Below are 19,992 nucleotides of genomic sequence, written 5' to 3'. Positions count from 1 at the left end.
GGGCTGTCACGTGGAAGAGGGAACAAGCTTGTCTTCTCCTGCTCTGGAGGGTAGGATATGAACCAATGGCTTCAAGTTGCAAGAAAGGAGATTCCGACTGAACATCAGGAAGAACTTTCTGGTGGTAGGAGCTGTTTGACAGTGGAAAGGTCTCCTTTGGGAGGACTCTCCTTCCTTGGAGGTTTTTAAGCAGAGCATGGATGATCATCTGTCATGGATGCTTCAGCTGAGATTCCTGCATTGCAGGGGGTTGGGGTCCCTTGGGGTCCCTTCCAACTCTATGATTCCACAATCCTGACAGCAATTAAGACGGGAAGGAAGCAAAGTAAATGAATCGTGAATTGCTTGTTAAGCATTCTGGGGAGGGAAAAGGGGGTTAAGTGAAAGGCATACCTGGAAGAAGAAGCTGAGTGCATCTGTGGCTATTATGCTTGATTATAATAAATTAATCCCGATATGAGATGAGGCCAGGCTTGGCTGCAGATAGTGCTGCCCCCCCTCCCCCCGGTTAAATGTATAAAAAAAGAAGAAGGGAAATGTGATCTGCACACTTGGCACTGGCTAAAAATAACAGTGATGCACCCTGAATGAAATCTCTTTTGTTTAACTGGGTTTTTAAGAAGCCGCCACACACACACACACACACACACACACACACACACACACAGAGGGGGGGGCAGCCCACCAAGGGACAAGTGGCTGCATTTCAAAGACAGCACATCATCTTCATGGAGCCTCACCTTTGAGGGTGTGGTTTCAGCAGGGTGTATTCTGCTGTGGGACAGAACACGCCCCGTGAGGAGTATAAAAGGGAGCCAGCTGACACTGCCAAGGCCAGCTTTTTCCATGCTCAGCCAAGCCGAGTAACAGTCTCACAGCTGAACTTCCATTCATTGCTGCCACGATGTCTTTCTATCAGAGCTCCTCTTCCTCCTATGGTGGTGGCCTGGGTGCTGGCGGGGGCTCCAGCCGCATCTCCTCCGGACGCTTTGGCTCGTCCAGCATCCATGGTGGAGGCGGCGGCCGTGTGTCTTCCTCCTCCGTTAGGCTTGTCTCTTCCGGAGTAGGAGGTGGTTATGGATGTGGGGTAGGAGGAGGTTTAGGAGGAGGCTATGGCAGTGCCTTGGTTTCTGGTGGTGGTCTTGGCTACGGCGGTGGCTTTGGTGCTGGAGGAGGCTATGGAAGTTGCTTTGGTGCTGGAGGTGGAGGTGGCTATGGCTTTGGGGACTTTTTGGCCGGGGGTGGCGGCGGCGGCGGCGATGGAGGCCTTCTGAGTGGGAATGAGAAGATTACCATGCAGAACCTGAACGACCGCCTGGCCAACTACCTGGACAAGGTGCGTGCTCTGGAGGAAGCCAACACAGAGCTGGAGGTGAAGATCCGAGAATGGCACATGAAGCAGGCTCCCACCAGCCCATCCAGGGACTACAGCCACTATTTCAAGATCATTGAGGACCTCCGTGACAAGGTAAGATCATTCATAGAATTGTAGAGTTGGAAGGGACACTGAGGGTCCTCTAGTTTAACCCCGTGCAGTGCAGGAATCTCAGCTAAAGCATCCATGACAGAGCCCCGCCCAACCTCTGCTTAAAAACCTCCAAGGAAGGAGAGTCCACAGCCTCACGAGGAGGATATGCCAGGGATGAGAGATGGCTTTCTGAAGCTTCCATCTTCTAATACTTTGTTGCTGTGGAAAATGGCAAATTTAATCACGATGTATCAGATATCATCATCATTCCTGTGATGCTTACAACCCATCATTTGGCAGGAATCTATGGCACAATTCCTGATTTGGATTGTGGAAGTAATTGTTTTTATTATGCTAAATCAATAATAATAACTGATAAATGTAACTCTTTTGAAAAAAATGAAGTTAAGGGACATCACAAAAATAGCAAGACATGATTAAAAGTGTTTAGGACCAAGCCCAGACTAATTCAATTAGGCTTTTTGTGAGACAGAAAAGCAAACAGCGACTAGTCATTCACTCTGATGTGCATAGCTTTGCTGCAATAAACTACTGAAGTTTCTAACTTTGGTATTGAACCAGAAGATAAGTCATGGAGAAAACTCGACTTCTATGTTAGGAAAAGCTTCACCACCTTAATTTCTGACTATGAGACTAATGTTAAAAGTGCAGGAGTAGAGACTGTTATGGCACTGGCCAATCTATTCCATGAATTTACTGTTGTAACCTGGGATTTACCCATCACCCTATCTGCATCCTAGGCTCTGGGTGTGTTTCATGCCATGCCTTGGGTTGGCTTAAGCCCTCAGACCTGCAAGTCTTTTATCTTTGATTCTGAATAGTGCAGAGGGTGGTTGTGGTTACATAGCAATGAAGGAAAGGAACTGTGTACAGGTCCCAAGGCACTCAGCTACTGCCCCACAAAATCCGAGGGACTGGGTTATAGAAATGTATGGCTGTTTGGCACTTGTTTGAGTGCAGCTTGGTGCCTTATTGCTAAGTGACAAACCAATCACTTGATGAATGGCTCCCACTGAGAAACATTGCATTTAAGGGGAAATGAAGACTCTGACACATTTGCTCTGTGATGCCTCACTCACACATGCAAGTAAACATGGGATGTTGCAGTCATCAGTGGATGAGCATGCACAAGCGAGCAACTGACCCTAAATTTCTAGTCTGTGCCCACCATTGCTCCTTGCAGCTAATAAACTAATAACTTGCTTGAATTATTCACTTCACTAGGTCTTTATTAGTAATAAACTAAAGGAATGGCCCATGATTGGAAAACCAGGGGGCTCTATTTAGTCCTGGGATGGGGAACTTGTGGCGGTTGAGATGTTGCTGGGCTCCAGCTTCCATCAACCCCAGTCAGCATGGTCAGGGATGGTGGAAGCTGTAATTCAAGAGCAGGAGCTGAGCTATCCCTGTTTTAGGTGAGCTATTCCTGCTTTAGGATGTCATTGGAAGGAAGGTCTCCCTTCTGTCATTCACTTTTGTACAAATGTTGTGGGACTCCATTCTCCATCACTCCCAGCCAGCATGGCCCAATGGAAACAGCAACTGAGGGACCACAGAATCCTCACCCCCAACTAAGACCACTGATATTTGCTTTTATGGTATCTATTCACACATGCCCCACACTGGAAACCTTCCCACGCATATATCAAATACTGATGCTCTTGACTGTGTCACCCGCCACTTCTTATCGCTGAGAAATGGTGTCTCTGCTGTCCTCCATCATTTTCCTATGAAACTCCATTAGGACCAAAACAACCCTCTCCAATATTAGAAGAGGGCAGGGCACCTTGCCTATAGGGCTTCACTGTGCACTCATTTCTTATTCCTACCTCATTCATCCTCACCAACAATCCCGTGGAGCAGATCGTTTTGTTTCCCTTTAGATGAGCTAAGATTAATATACCGAGGGCATCAAATCCAGCAAAACAGACATTGTCCCACTGAAGTCAGTGGAACTTAATTGCACATTAAATGCCCAGCCTGGGAACAGCTAATGTGGTGCCCTCCAGATGTTGTGGTCTGCTTCTATCAGCTACAGCCACCATGGCCAATGGTCATGGGTGGTGAAAGTTATAATCTACAACATCTGGAGTCCCTATTGATTTCAAGGGGCACGGGATACTTTTGTTAGATCTTGAAGTCCAGACTGGCTTGAGCAGAGTCTGAACTCAGTTCTTCCAGGTCCAGATCCAATGGACCAGATCCACTGGATCACAGCCATAATTAACTTTGCATTTATGAAAGATGTGGCAGTGTACCTTTTATAGCAATATATAAGTCCATTTTTTGAAAAAAGTTTGCATTTCATACGACTACATTTCAGGAGGAACAGCTTCTAAACGCTGCTCTTGCATCATTTAATGTAGAATTCCATGTCATCCTAGACTATTTCAAAGAGTCCTTGGGGAGTCATTACCCCCCATGCCAGAAGCTAGAATCCTATTCTAAGGGCTGCACATTCTCCATACTCTTAGATATATGACTGGAAGTCATAATAATTTTATTTTTAATGAAAAATTAAGAAGTCTGCCAGTCAATTATACTGCATTATAGATTAACTGCACCTAAACTTATTCAGTCAAGGGCTCACCTGTACAGGAATGGGTCTGCTACTTTAATTTGGATGGCTCATTTTCTACTTAAATACATAAAACTGCCCTTGGATGTTTGCCAAGAAAAAGATGGAAGACAACTGTTTGGGTAGAACATCCTTTATTGCAAAGGTTGGAACAGAGCCTCAGTTGGGTCCCAGACTATAATTCTCTGAGGGGAAAAAACATAATGTAGAAAAAAAGAAGGAACAGATCACACCATGCCAGATGGGAGGATGCTAAGACAAGCCAGGAAAGAAATTAGGTTAACTAGTTTCTCCTCAGAAAAATCCTAGGCTGCTGAAGAAGTTTGTATGAATTAATTTCAAATTAATTAATCTAGAACAGCCTTCCCCAAGCTGGTGATCTCCAGATGTGGGTGGATTACAACTCCCATCATGCTTGACCATTGGCCAAGCTGACCGGGGCTGATGGAAGTTGGAGTCCAACAACATCTGAAGGGCACCATGTTGACTAATGTCAGTCTAGAATATCTACTGCCCTCTAGATGCATATTCACAATCACTAATGTTGATGTCATGACCTCTACAGATCGCCCACAAATTAAGTCCCTGACAATTCTCCACTTGAACAACCATTGCATCCTCAGATAATGAAAAATGTTTGCTGGCATTCATGGGCCCTCCTCTCTTCTCTGTCCCTTTGGTATAGATCCATCATGCCACAGTTGACAATTCAAGGATTGTCTTGGAGATTGACAATGCCAGGCTGGCTGCTGATGACTTCAGGCTGAAGTAAGTTTCTTCTCTATTCTGTTTTTCTGCTATTCGAGGTCTCTCAGTGGGGGAATGGAAGTGAGAGAGGAATGAAGGAAAAAGGAAAGGAAGTGAGGGACAGAAAGTTTGGTGGAGGATGTATTTAAAATATCAGCTGAAAGAAAACCAGAAGGGGAGGGACGGAGGAAGACCTCAAGAAATACATCTCAAGCAATACAGGTGGCAGACTTTGTTGGAGAATGTTTATCACCCATTGCTGACTTTTTCCTTTTTCTTTTTTGAAACCGGCAGATATGAGAATGAGCTGCACCTCCGCCAGAGCGTTGAGGCTGACATCAATGGTCTGCGCAGAGTCCTGGATGAGCTGACTCTGTCCAAATCTGATCTGGAGATGCAGATCGAAGGGTTGAAGGAAGATCTGGCTTACCTCAACAAGAACCATGAGGAGGTGAGTGAAGGAAAAAGAAAGGGGCAGGGAAACTTCAGCCAACTTTACAATTCAGTTTGGGGGCATCCATTAAGAGGTGTTGGGTCTGCCTTTCAATGTGAGCACTGTACACAAAAGTTGGATGAATTCCATAAGACAATAATCCCTACAGAAGTTCATAAAGAGGAGACCACAAGTGACAAAGCAGGGGCTCACCAATGGCACCCCCCCAAAAAAATTATGAAACTTACCATATGAGCTGACCATTCCTGACAAAGCTACTGGCAAGAGAGCACAGAGTGCCTCTTTCAAAATGGTGCCAGAATGCCTCATGGGGTGCAGTATCAATGTCGTGGATCAGAGGGAGGGATTGCAGCAAGCTTACAATACCTCACCCACCTTCTCTCTTGCACACATGGCAGGTTACTCCTTCCCTGAGCATCAAATACAAAGGGCTACAATTACTTTACCCGTTCAGGAAGCAAGAAAGCAAGGCCTTCTTGACCAATAGAAACAAGGGTTGGGTACCAAGCTTAGCAGAAATGTGCGCAGCCCTGTTGCATGTTGCCATGTTGCCATTTGCCTTTGATCGCATGAAGCCCATTCCACACATCACAACTTATTGCAGAATGCTGAAAGGTGCAACACGTTGCCTACTGGGGGAATCCTCACCTATGTCCTCTCCCTTCTTGCCCTACCAAGCTAATGAAAGAGTACAACACTCAACTGACGGGAACCGTCAACGTCGAGATGGACGCCGCGCCCGGAATCGACCTCACCAAAGCTTTGGCCGAGATGAGAGAGCAGTACGAACAACTGGCGGACAAGAATCGCAGAGATGCGGAAGCCTGGTTCTTCTCCAAGGTAGGGTCTTCTCTCCTAGGGACTGGGGGTCGCTTTACTGAAAGCATATTGCCTAGTTCAACATATCACTTTAAGGGTCTTGAGCCCCTCCAAAGAATCTTAGGAATTGTAGTTTAATGAGGACCCTGCTAAAAATCCTTCTGAGAGTTGCTTTCCAGGGCCCCCTCTAAAAAAAGGAGAATGTGTATTAACACAGTTCCAGTCTGCAGACCCAGATGTTGCTGAACTACCACTCCCATCATCTCTGACCATTGGCCATGTTGGCTGGGGGTGATGGGAGTTGGATTCCATCAACATTTAGAGGGCCACTGGTTCCTCATCCCTACTATACCTCCTTAACTGGGATGAAGTCCCATTCAACAGTGTGACATTCATAGGTTTGCACTGTCCGTCTGCAGTGTGGGTATGCTCTGAGTGGCGTCTGTATTACTTATAGCATGATTTCTTTTCATTTCATTGTGAAGATTTCCAGCATGAAACTTTTTCACCCTCCTTCTTTCAGACTGACGAACTGAACCGCGAAGTCGCCACCCATACAGAGCAGATACAGAGCGGCAAGAGCGAGGTTTCGGAACTGAGGCGCACAATACAGAGCCTGGAGATTGAGTTGCAGTCACAGCTTAGCATGGTATGTGGCAACTTCCTTGAATGAAGTTGATTGACAGATAAAGGGCCTACGAACTGCCACGCTGGGGTCACTCCAATGGCATAGCTAGTTGGCATATTTTGTCTATCCAACATGGCTAACCAGACATCTTAATGGCACAGACATTCCCAACGGAAGTAGGTAGTGAGAGCTACCTTCACCATTATTTCCTGCAAGTATCGGTAATCGGCGATACTCAAACTTTCACGAGATCTAGAAACACCGACAGATAGAGCGTTGGTCATCAGCATTCTGACAGAGGTTTGCGGTTTGCAGTGTTTGTAGATTTCTGGATCTTCTGCTTTTTCTCCCTCATTAGAAAGCTGGCTTGGAAACCAGCTTGGCAGAGACAGAAGGACGGTATTGCGCTCAGCTGGCCCAAATCCAGAACCAGATCTCTGGTGTGGAAGAGCATTTGGCCGAGTTGAGGAACGACATGGAGCGCCAGAACCAAGAATACAAGATGCTCATGGACATCAAGACACGGTTGGAACAGGAGATCGCCACCTACCGCAACCTGTTGGAGGGCCAGGACTCCAAGTACGTAACTGGGCAATCAGAATAAGCCACTAAAGGGGAGAGATCTCCCAAAGGCTTCATCATATGTGATGTTTTTAGGTGTGCATCTAAAACAGTGTTTAAGGTGTCCCTCCCCCGTACAAATGTAAAGCATGATTATGAGAAAGAAATGCTTGAAATCAAGTGTATCTTATAGATGTTCTCTTAGAGAGCCAGTGGCAACTTTTGGAGTATCCAGTTAGTGACAAATCAGATTTCTTTTTAATAATAATAATAATGATAATTTTTATTTAGACCCTGCCCTCCCCAGCCAAGGCCGGGCTCAGGGCGGCTAACAAGCAATAATAAAAACAAGTTGAATGAATACAACTTAAAAACAAAATTAAAATACAACATTAAAATATTGAAACATTAAAATATTAAAATGTAGCCTCATTGCAGGAGGAGAAAGGAAAAGAAAAAAGAAAGAAAGAGGGGGAGGGAATCAAATTGGCTCCAAGCCAAAGGCCAGGCGATGCATAAAAATGGCCCTGATTTTATTGGCCCGCCTCTTAGAAACACCAGTGCTGAGATTGATGTCAATTTCATTTTTAGAATGGGAAGAGGTGTGCAAATTCTAGGTCATCCCTAAGACATTGAAAAATGGCGCGCCTGCTTTTCTGACCTGTTTTCTGTTTCTGCTGCTTACTCCGTGGACAGTGGGGCCTGCCCCATGTCTGTTATTCTAAAGGTGTAGGTTGCCTATTTCTATCAATAGCGATACTAGAAGTGACACCCATTGCATCATAAGAACTCAAGCCCTGGTGGAGCAGGCAAATGGCCCATCTAATCCAGCAACTTGTTTGCACTGTGGCCAATCAGATGCCTGTGGGAACCCTGCGAGCAAGAGCCAAGCATAAGAACCCTCTTCTCTCCTGTGGCTTCCAGCAAGTGGTGCTCAGAAGCATGACAGTCTCCAACCATGGAGGCAGACCATGGATAGCAGCTGTCAATAGCCCACTCCTCTGCGAATTTGTCTATTGCTCCATCACTTCTCTGTCCAGTGGGAGGGTTAAGGATAAACCTTATTTTACCTCACTGAAAACAATGACCATAAAAAGTTTTCAGCTTTGTCTGACTTTAGATTTACTTTGGGGATGTGATGTCCTGTGATATCTCAACACTGAGATTGGGTATTTTCAGCTCTTCCTGTCCTGATGTCTCTGCTGTGACCTTGCTGATGTCTTCTTTCCCAGGGAATAGTTTCATAATTTGGGGAAAGGGCAATATTGTGCATTACAATTCATTTTGCATTCTCTGTTAACTACCCACATTATAATAAATCCATTATTCCATGGGGTCAGCAATCCCAATGGTCAGCCATATCAGAAGGTGCCCTACTATATCTCAAAGCATCTTTTGTCCTGCTGTTTCTGACACATCTGGGGACAGAGATTCCCCAGAGCAACTACTGTTGCTCGTAATCATCTACTAATTGCCCTTTCTTTTCCTCCTTCTTTACAGGATGACAGGATGGTCAAAGGAAGGTAAGGATTCCCACTGCCATATAAAATATATTTGTGAAGTGAGCCCGGGTGGGTTCTTTTGCTGCAAAAGATGACTTGCAATGCTGGCAAATGTTTCTGGAAGGCTAATGCTACTACACGCCCCAAGAGGGAGCTGCAGAACCATAGTCAGATATATGCATTGTATATAGAAGATCACAGGTTCAAATGTTCAGCCTTCAGTTAAAGCAGGAGCAGCCAAAATAGTGCCCTCAAGATGTTGTTGGACTACAACTCCCATCAGTCCCAGCCTATGGTCAAGGATGGTAGGAGTTGTGGTCCAGCAACATCTGAAGGGTGTCTACCCTTGAGTGAAAGGATCTCAAGGTTTGGGATGGGAAATATCTCTGGCTGAGATAGTGGAGGATTTATTATCAGTCCATGTGTGCAGCATTGGTTTGGTCTAAGGCAGAGATGAGGAACCAGTGACCCGCCAGATGTTGCTGGACTACAACTCCCATCATCCTTTGCCATTGACCCTCCTGGTTGAGGCTGATGTGTGCTGAAGTCCAACAACCTTTGGAGAGCCACAATTTCCCCACCCCAGTCCTGGAGCAAAACTGCACAACATGTTAAGCATGGGCGCTGCTATCAAATATGTATGTCAGGACACTGACAGAGGAATGGGGAATGAATTTTCCACCCCAGTTCTGCAGTCACAGCAAAAATTGCCTTCCACCCAAGCTGCATTTTGCCTTAGAAGGAAATCTTGCATTGGCATGCTATGCAGTTTGTCTCAAAGTTGTAAGGCTTGTTTCTCCAAAAAGCTTCTCTATACAGTACCTAGAGACCTTTCAAGCACACAGATGCACATCATTTCCCCTTAAAACTTTGTTAGGCACTTGCAACTGGGTAAAACTCTCATTTCTTGAGACTGAGAGTTCTAGGTTACACAAGCAAAAAACCAGCAGTCCGTACTCCTTCACCCACCCATTCTCTCGGCCCCTAACTACACTGTCAGAGTCATTCGAGTTATTCTAACAGGGATGGGGAATCTGTGGCCCTCTGGGCATCACTAGACTCCAACTCCCATCATTCCCAATCATTGGTCATGCTGGCTTGGACTGGTGGGAGTTGGAGTCCAACAGCATCTAGAAGGCACAAGGTTGAGGAATGCTGGTATACACAATCTTGGAAGCAAAAAACTGAAGAAGATCTAGGAGGTCATCTAAACCACATTCACACTATACATTTAAAGCACTATGACACCACTTTAACGCATCATGGCTCCCGATCCCAAGAATTCTGGGAGCTGTAGTTTGTCCTGAGAGTGGTTAGGAGACGCCCTATTCCCCATTTGCAGAGTAGTTTCACAGCCAGTCCCTCCTCACAGGGATCCAGACATTTCCTCTTGGTTTGAAGATTTTGGGGTTGTGGGGGATATAAGAAAAACCTGCAATCCTGTACATACTTACCTGGGAGTTAGTTCTATTGAACGTAGTGGGCTTTACTTCCAAGTAGACATGCATAGGGTAGACAACCAGAGAAGGAAGATTACTGTCTGACTTAAAATGGTCACCATGGCACGCTGTTTATGGAATTAGAAACCAGTGAGGATTTGAGGTTGTATGAAACACAGGGGTCTCACGATGTCCTTCATTAATACGTTCTTCCACTCTTTCTCTCAGGATCCCACGGTGGAGGTAGCACCAGCATCAGCTACCACAGTAGCAGCAGCGGTGGCGGCAGCGGCAGCGGTGGTGGCAGCGGCGGCTATGGCAGCAGCACCACCATCACAACCAGCAAAAAGCACTCCACCAGCAACTTCTGAATCTCCTGAGGAACGACGCTCCGGTTCCGAAAGCTGTGCTCACCTATGGGGAGAAACCTGCCCGCAAGACGCCCACAGCTCACTGCGAGAAATGCATGCACCCCTCCTTGCTTTACTCAAGTGTGCCTCGGCTTGGCCACTTTCTTAACGGCATCCCCTCACCAGCTTTGCCTTCCTCGTCATCATCACGACAGATGCACGTTTTTGTAACGCTCTCAATAAAGAGGTCGCCTCAAGCTCTTTTTGCAAATAATCACGTGTCGGGTTGTTTACTGGTAGCTCCATGAAGCAACTGGGTTTTGCAATTTGGGCCAGCCGCCTCTGTTGACACCGTCCACAAACACACACCCAAAAAAGGATGGAGGGGAAGTTACTTATTATTTTATTGCATTTATATCCCACCTTTTCCTCCAAGGAGATCATGGTGGTGTACATGGTTCTCCCTCAATTAAACCTTACAACAACACTGTGAGGCAGGTTAGGCTAAGAGGCAGTGAAATTGACCCAAGATCGCCCAGTGAGCTTCAAGGGCCAGTGGGGATTTGAACTCTCAGCCTCCTAGATCCAAGTCCAGCACTCTAGCTACTACAGCACACTGGGTCCCACCCAACTCCCCCTTTCATACTGAAATTTGAACCCCGAGAAATTCAACACCTTGCATTCATGGAACACAAACTGCATATTTCCTACAGCTGAACTGACTTTGATGTCCCCTTCATCAACCTATGATCTCTTGTAATAACCATTTGAGGTTTTTTAATATAGTGATTATAACCCCCTGATTAAATCAGATTTAATAGATGGTTTATTGAAGCAGGGGGATGTTTTATACTGTAAAGGCCACATTCCCTCCAGGGAAAAATTTCTAGAGATGGGTGGAGCCAAAAGTGAGTGGCCTGCCATCTCTTCTCCCCCTCTTTCTGCCAATCCCTTCTCTCTTCCCTCTGCCATTTCCTCCTTGCCCCATGAGATGCTGGGGGAAGGGACAGATTCATCTTGCCCCAGAGGCATGAATTGATCATTTCCAGAGGGTTCTTCCCATCCATTGCTCTATCCACTCCATGTTTTCACCATTGCCAATGGTCTGAAATTAAAACTTTAAGTGCCTCAACCCCTTTCAATTGCTCTATCCATGTTGGGTCCCCTGCCCAACTCTCCTCCTGTCTCTATGGGGCTCGTACCATGGCGTGAAATGCGGCTTAGGGGTGCACATTCCCCACCGCTGTCTCAAAGAGGGGGCGGTGGAAGTAAGCCAACTCTACTTCTTGGCTGAGATCCTAGAATCCAGTTTATAAAAGACAACTCCCCCTGTAAAGCAGGTGAGGGGTGCTCTTATTTGTTTTATTAAAAGCAAAGAAAACAGCGCATAAAAATATTGGAGGAAAACAAGGTCTGTAAAATGGGAAAGTCAGTTTGAACAATGGGGTGTGTCAGAGAACTTTGCACAGGTCAGCAGCTTTTTCATTGCCATGCCTCTGTGTAATTCTGAATCACAGCAATGGCTGTGCCACATGGCTGATGATATTATTATTATTATTATTATTATTATTATTATTATTATTATTATTATCCAGACTAGTTGAAAAGCCAGAGCAACATAAAAGCTGTCTACGAAATACAGTCGTACCTTGGAAGCCGAATGCCTTGGCACTTGAACGTTTCGGCTACCAAATGCCACAAACCTGGAATTGAGTGTTCCGGTTTGCAAACGTTCTTTTGGAACCCAAACATCCGCCGCAGCTTCTGCAGCTTCCGATTGGCTGCAGGAGCTTCCTGCAGCCAATCGGAAGCCGCGCCTTGGTTTCCGAACATTCCGTTCGGCTTCCAAGGTACCACTGTACCTGCTCCTTATTATAATAAACGATTGGTGCAATTCTACAGCAGCCCTTAGGTGGCAGTGTTGGACGCTGAAGCTGAAGGACAACATCATTCCAAACCCTGGTCCTAGTCTGACACTAACCACTACAGCGCACTGTCTCTCAAATGTGGGCATGCATAATATTTGTTTCGCTGGCTGATTTATGCTGCCTTGGAATCATTGCTGATGGAAGAGTCACCATGAAACCAACCGTATAACAAATAAGCAAAGGATAACAAATATGCAAAACTAGGTTTTGAGTGTGGAGCGATGATGGCAATGCTTCACTTTTAGACACAACCCAGGTAAGTCCCAATTCAAGGAGTTAACAGCAGCTGACTGCTCAGATAAAACAAATGAAAATGACAAGCTCCAGATATGAACTGAAAGAAGGGGTTGCATCCAATCTTTTATAAGGACATTATTACAAAATCTTAATGATTCAGGTATGTTAGCGCCTGTTCATGGAAGCTCGGCGCATTCTAAGGTATTAAATATGAGTGTTGGCAAGCTAATAAAAAATAATAGTATGTTATCCAGTCTGCATTCCAGCAGACAGGTAAGACAAAACAAGGGGCTTTCAGAGGCTCATCATTATCACTTGTAAAAATTATCCACATCAGCTCAGCTGCTACTCCTGAGTCAGCACACACGACCCAATGCATATCGCCCTTTATAGGGAATGTCATAAAAAATCACTTTACTGATCTAAATTATACAGCCACCAATTCAAATGACACTTAATAGCAGGAGGGACAACAAATGAAAGTCGAGGGCAAGAGAGTCGAGGGGGAAAGGAGCATATTCTCTCAAGGTGTCTTAAGAGGAAGACGACTGGCAATGAAAACACAGAGCTGATGTCGGTAGAGGAAAATTGAGACCTCTTTTGGGGAACAACAACAATGGAGTTGAAGAGCAAAGTGTGCTGGCAGAACCTAAACACAATGGATGGCAAATTATGGGTGAATTCCTGTTGCTTCCCTGAACCAGGATATAGTTCCCTTTCTTTGTATGAAAATGTGGTACCCTATTTCTCAAGTAAACTAGTGGGTTGTCACTCGAAGATGTTGTGTTGTGAATGGTTGCAATAATCAAGGCAACAACAAAATTATTGCTGGATGATGCTGTTCTTACAGATGCAGATGACGTGGATATTTGGAATACAGCCAAACTGGTGATAAACCATTCTATGGATGCAATTAGAGGAAAACATGGGTTTCTATTTCTTAAGACTGCTGTTTGACCTTTTCGTAATCAACCCATAGAAATGCTCAGTGGGTCCCTAGTTTGGGGACTAGGTGATGTGTCCAGATTCTTCACTAAGAACAGATCTTTTTTTCCTTTTTTGTGAAAGAAAAAACTTCACAAATTTGGGCTTGCATTTGGATTGAATGTTGATTAAAATGCTCCAAGCTGCTCAATATGATGCAGTCACAAAAGGCGGCCGAACTGCTGAGCAACAAAGGTGCATTAAAAAGATCTCATGTTGAATATGGTGTTGAGCTCTCCTGGTTTGTAAAGCGAAGTGCATCAATAAGGTATATAGTTCAGAAGATCAATTACAGCTTGAGGCACAGAAGGGAATAAAGCCAGTGGACAAAGTGAGAACTATGAACATGAAGGAGACAAAGAACAAGAGCTGCTTGAGGAATTCTCTCTTTGTGGATTCAGATTCGAAGTGACATGATCTGTAGGCCTTGGACCAATGTGCAGACTGGAAGGTAGTTTTCATTTGGTTTTTTGCAATTCTCCATATTTTCTGGTGCTGTTTTCAGCTCAAAAAGGCATAAAATTCCACAAGATTGTGTATCATTGGATGAAATACACATAAATGTATTTCGGGGGGGGTGCAAATAAGTATATAAGCAAAATTTAAGTACAATTTTAAAGCATTTTCTTTTTTAAAAAATTAATGTGAAAATGGGACTGAAAAGATTTATGGTGGCTGATAAATAGACTGATCTGTTTGTAAAGAACATAATCTGACAGCTGGCTGGGAGACAGGAATCTAAACATGTTCATTTGCTAGAGCATTAATTTCCGTTCTTCCATTAATTTTTGTACACCCCTTTTTTAAAATGTGAGATTTGCGGGTTGCATCCAATGCTAGCCCTACTCAGAAAAGACCCACTGAAATTAATTATCATTACTAACTCAGAGTCACTAATTTCAATTAGTTTACTCTGAATAGAAGTTAGGTGAATATAGACCTGCACCCCTTCATTCTCTTATATAAAGATTGCTTGCTTGGCTAATGTAATTTTTTTTTTAAAAAAAACCTTTTTATTGATTTTCAAAAACAAAACAAAATTAAATAAAACTTTAATTTTAACATTCAACCTTTTTATCTTCTTATTGTAAATTTTTGATGAGTAATGTTGTAAAATAAAGTGATATATTATGCTTTAGGACACCATTCTAAGCTCACTTATCTGGGAGTAAGCCCCACACGGAAACCAATGAGACTTACTCCCGAGTAGACAGTGATAGACTTATACTGTTAAGCTATTAAAAGGTGTATAAACACCCCACCTGTCAGACAGGTGCACCTCTGCAGTTCAAGAGAGAAGCTTATAAAGATTTAAGACACTTCTGAAATCTTTAACAGGAGAAGCATATAAAACGTTTCTACAAAGGCCAGTTTTGCCAGCATCAATTGTCTGCCTTTTCCCACACCCTTGGTGTATTTATTAGACTTGCAAGTAGGGATGGGTAAAGATGTCCAGTTTGGTTTCTCTTCATTGCTGATTTTTCCAATCTTAAGCTCTTTTCGCCACATTTCTGCATCAGTTTGAAATTTTATAAAAAGAATCTTAATGAAAATTCATCCACGTTATAGTGTGAATTTCTCATCATATACACATTTTTGTATGCACCTTTCCTCAACATGCACCTTGTTGCAAAGCAGTTTCCCCTAAAATAATGTATCTTTGCATCTTCGTATGTGCACACTTGTGCAGTAGTGTGTGCATTTTTGTACACATTACCGGTATGTGGCATTGCAAAATTCGGTGAAGTGCAGATATCAAAGGATGCTTGCATTTTGGTTTGCATCTTGTTCTGGAAGGCATGGATTAGGCCAGGGGTAGGCAACCTAAGGCCCGGGTGCAGCCCAATCACCTTCTCAATCTGGCCCATGGACGGTCCGGGAATCAGCGTGTTTTTACATGAGTAGAATGTGTGCTTTTATTTAAAATTTATCTCTGGGTTATTTGTGGGGCATAGGAATTCATTAATTTGCCCCCCTTCAAATTATAGTCCAGCCCACCACGTGGTCTGAGGGACAGTGGACCGGCCCATGGCTGGAAAAGGTTGCTGACCCCTGGATTAGGCATATTCACCCTTAAATGTGAGACAAATTGAATGAAAGGTTACAAGATTCAGGGCTTTTTTAGTGTAGATAAAGCCAAGTGAGTGAAGGCAGGAGAGTAGTGTATAAGATTGTGTGTAGTGTGGAGAAATTGGATAGACAGCCTTTTTTCTCCCAGAACTTGGAGACATACAGTGAAGCTGAATGTTGGAAGATTCAGGGCAGACCCAAAGAAAATGCTTCTCCACCCAGCGCAGTTAAACTGTGGGATTTGCTCCTGCAAAATGGAGTGATGGCCACCAACTTGGATTAGACCATCTCATGGAGGACAAAGTTAGCAATGGCTACTAGTCATGGCGGCTATGTTCTCCCACCACTGTTGGAGGGTGTGTGCCTCTGAATGCTGGTTGATGTGATTCACAGGTGGGGAGAGCGTTGCTGCACCTAGGTCTTGCATAAGCATCTGGTTGACTATTATAAGAACAGGATGTGGACAAGATGGTCCTTTGGCTGATCCAACGGGATTCTTCTTGTTTTCTTATGGTCTTAAACGAGCATAGACAAACTTCGGCCCTCCAGATGTTTGGGACTACAATTCCCATCATCCCTAGCTAACAGGACCAGTGGTCAGGGATGATGGGAATTGTAGTCCCAAACATCTGGAGGGCCTGAGTTTGCCTATGCCTGGTTTTCAAGGCAGCAACTGTTCAAGTCCACAAGTCTTCAGACTATCAGTTTATTTCATTTATTTTTAAACGTTGTACACCATTTAATTGTCGAATCTCTGAATGTCTTACAACACAAGTAGATGTTCCTGTTGTGATCTATTGTGGATCATTGTGATGGTGCATTGTGGATCACTTCTCAATGATGAGTGTTTCCATGTTGCCATACCTCCACAATACCAGTCCTCATCATTCTATGAACAGGGGAGGGCGGGGTTGATGGAAAGGTACCCGTTGTGGTCTTATTGCGGGGAGCAGCTGTTGGGAGAGTCTCTAATTTTTCAGGCTGCATTCATTAGGAAGTAAGTCACTGAGTTGAATGGGACATTTTATTATTATTTTTAGTAGACATGCTTACAACTGAGCTGTTGTAAGAATCCAGAAAGACACCCAAAAGTGTAACTTCTCTCGCAGCAGTTGCTACCTGGGATCCCCACGCTCCATTAACGACGACTGCTGCTTAATGGTGATGAAAGATCTCTTTGATGATGCTATAAAATGAACATTGTAAATGGTGAGGAATTGCTAATGATGAGTCCTGACTTATCTAAGCTGTTTGGGGTTTTTTATGGGGAAGATGCCTCCTGATGGGCAGTTAAACCACAGGCTGTGAGATGCAGAGAGGAAAGCTGGCACAAACTTTCCCAAGAGAAACTGGCTTGGCAACACCCAAGATGTGGAGTATAAAAGCCCACTAGTGGGGAAGGACAGCTTCACTTCCTTGAAAATTTGAGGCTATCTAAGCTGCGCAGATCTGCTCAAGTGACCCTGGTTTTGGCTTCCCAGCTGGTGCTATGGCTTCCAAGTACTATGCTCAGACCATCTCTTCTGGGTCCGTCAAGGGCGGGGGTCTCACTCGGATGTCTTCCGTCCATTCCACCGGCTCATGCAGAGCACCAAGCCTGGCTTTTGGCAGCAGGAGCATCTCCACCTCTTCCATGAAGCTGGGAGCTGGGAGCATTTGCTCACCTGGGCCGGGGTTTCTTGGAAGCTACGGCTGGCATGATGAAGGGATCCTGAGTTGCAATGAAAAGGAGCTGATGCAGTGCTTGAACGACCGCCTGGCCAGTTACCTGGAGAGAGTGCGCTGCCTGGAGCAGGAAAACGCCAACCTGGAATGCAAGATCCGGGAGTGGTATGAATGCCAAGTCCCCTACGTCTGCATCGACTTTCAATCTTATTACAAGATCATTGAGGAACTCCAGCACCAGGTAACGGTCGTCGTGAATATTTTGCATGCAGTGCTGAAATCCTCCCCACAGCCATCCCTGGGTGGGCTCGAACCACTAACCTTTTGGTTAGCAGCCAGATGCACTGACCCATTGCACCACCTGTATTAACTAGGGACAGCCTTATTCTCCACAATGTTGTCTAATCCCCTTTTAGGTAAAGGACCCCTGAGCATTAGGTCCAGTCATGACCGACTCTGGGGTTGCGGCGCTCATCTCGCTTTATTGGCTGAGGGAGCCAGCATACAGCTTCCGGGTCATGCGGCCAGCATGACTAAGCCGCTTCTGACAAACCAGAGCAGCACATGGAAATGCCGTTTACCTTCCTGCCGGAGCGGTACCTATTATCTACTTGCACTTTGACGTGCTTTCGAACTACTAGGTGGGAGGAGCAGGGACCGAGCAACGGGAGCTCACCCCATCGCGGGGATTTGACCCGCCGACCTTCTGATCGGCAAGTCCCAGGCTCTGTGGCCTAACCCACAGCGCCACCTGCGTCCCTAATCCCCCTTTTAAAGCCATCCAAATTGGCACCCCCATTCTTACATCTTGTGGTAGCAAGTTGCTTGGTTCAGCTATGCCCTGTCTGTGCAGGAAAAGGTCCTTTGTTTCGTCTGTTCTATTTCTTACACCATCCATTTAATGGCCTGGAGCTCTAGGATTATAAGATGCTGAGAAAAGCATCATCCTATCCACGTCCTTTATGCCATGTTATGCACCTCTGTCATGCTCCCACCTTACTGTTTATCTAAGCTAAAAAGCCTCAAACATTATAACCTGCCCCAGCCACCTGTTCCTTTTGGTTGGCCAAATCTGGGGTGTGGGGAGGGGTTGGTAGTTTTTTTAAAAAACAGCATTTGTAAGAACTCCACTTGTCTATTGCTAGTTTTAATAATGTTCCAGTCCCAGCCCTTTTGGAGAAGACACTCTGATTTTCTCTCCCTAACTTTGTAGCCCCCTGCTTTCTTCGCAACTTTAAAAACAATTCACAGCTCCGCAATTTGTTCTCCAGATCTTGTGCGCCAAGACGGACAATGCCAGGCTGGTCTTGGAAATTGACAATGCTCGCCTAGCTGCTGACGACTTCAGGACCAAGTAAGTTCATCTTATTCAGAGCAAGAACTTGTGGCAGAGAGGTGACTTCAAATTTTCTTGGGCCTCTGGTGTTTTGATACCAGTCTTACTGTATTGTAGATGTTACGGTTTAATGAAATATCACCCTATTATACTACTTCCTAATAAGAATATAACTTATGCATTTACAAAGTTAATATAAATGTTTAAAAGCTGGAGAAAAGCATCCCAATAAAGTAAAAGCATACTAAGTAATCATAACTCATTTGCAGCGATTCCACCAAAATATAAATAGGTAAATGTATAAATATTAAATATTGGAACTATAGAAGACTCTTATGATTGAAAATAATAGAAAGCCCACATCTTCTCCTGTAATTTCATTTTTTAAAATGTGGTCTATGCTCGAGTCAAATAAAATAAATAAATGATAAACCTGGGAAAGGCCCCTCATACCTTCCCCACAAATGGTGACCCCTTGCTTCCTCATTCCATGCTGAAATAGAAAAGAACCTTGTGCTTGTTGTTTTTGACATTTACTGTTCCAAAGGTACGAGACAGAGCTGGCTCTTCGCCAAAGTGTTGAGGCTGACATCAATGGGCTGCGCCGAATCCTGGATGAATTGACTTTATGCCGGTCTGACCTGGAAGCTCAGCTTGAATCCCTTAAGGAGGAACTCATTTGTCTCAGGAAGAACCATGAGGAGGTAGTAGCAAACTTTCGCTGGGGAAAAAGTGACAAAATGCCACCTTGTGTTGTTGTAGACACAGTCGCATTCCACATGCAAAAGAGGGTCTCCTTTCATAGGCGTGCCATCATGGTATTGAGAAGGGTGGCCAACATGGCACTATCTGGGTGTTCTTGTACTACATTACCCATCCCGTTTAGCCAATAGTCAGGGATCATGGGAGCAACGACCCAAAATATCTGGAAGGCAACAAACTGGCTACCCCTGTTGCTGAGGATCAACTGATAATATCTCTATAATAACAGCAGATGACCAAAAATGAAGCACTGAGGGCACATTGAGAGATTAAGCTGCCCTCACCTGCTCCATGTTTATGGAATCCCTGAGTTTTTCCTCTTCTGATTTTCCAGAGTCCAACAAGCTACACCTGCTGAAATTCCCTCTTCTACCCCATCATTAATGGGGCAGGAGATCCTCTTTTTCACCGGGCCACCCTACTTGTGGCAAACATGGGTCTGG

The 19,992-nt window shown here is 44.7% G+C and overlaps 2 protein-coding genes across 2 annotated transcripts in view; both read left to right on the top strand.

The window, feature by feature from the left end:
* Positions 1-676: 676 nt before the first annotated feature.
* LOC310747860 (keratin, type I cytoskeletal 19-like) lies at positions 677-10,841 on the top strand. The gene is made up of 8 exons (XM_083583177.1): positions 677-1,468; positions 4,753-4,835; positions 5,109-5,265; positions 5,947-6,108; positions 6,611-6,736; positions 7,074-7,294; positions 8,777-8,799; positions 10,446-10,841. Exons 1-8 carry the CDS (start codon positions 905-907, stop codon positions 10,586-10,588), a joined length of 1,479 nt encoding a protein of 492 aa, XP_083439303.1. The 5' UTR covers positions 677-904; the 3' UTR covers positions 10,589-10,841.
* Positions 10,842-12,495: 1,654 nt separating this feature from the next.
* Positions 12,496-19,992, top strand: part of LOC310748664 (uncharacterized protein) — a 31,252-nt gene continuing 23,755 nt past the window's right edge. The window contains exons 1-4 of the mRNA XM_083584512.1: positions 12,496-14,167; positions 16,899-17,692; positions 18,723-18,805; positions 19,335-19,491. Coding sequence (XP_083440638.1) covers positions 17,276-17,692; positions 18,723-18,805; positions 19,335-19,491 — 657 coding nt within the window. The 5' untranslated portion in view covers positions 12,496-14,167; positions 16,899-17,275. The remainder of the gene's footprint in view (positions 14,168-16,898; positions 17,693-18,722; positions 18,806-19,334; positions 19,492-19,992) is intronic.

Source organism: Podarcis filfolensis (assembly GCF_964270895.1).
Source record: "Podarcis filfolensis genome assembly, chromosome: 13".
Lineage (NCBI taxonomy): Eukaryota > Metazoa > Chordata > Lepidosauria > Squamata > Lacertidae > Podarcis > Podarcis filfolensis.
Note: the sequence above shows the minus strand (reverse complement) of the source record. Positions and strands in the feature narration are given on the sequence as shown.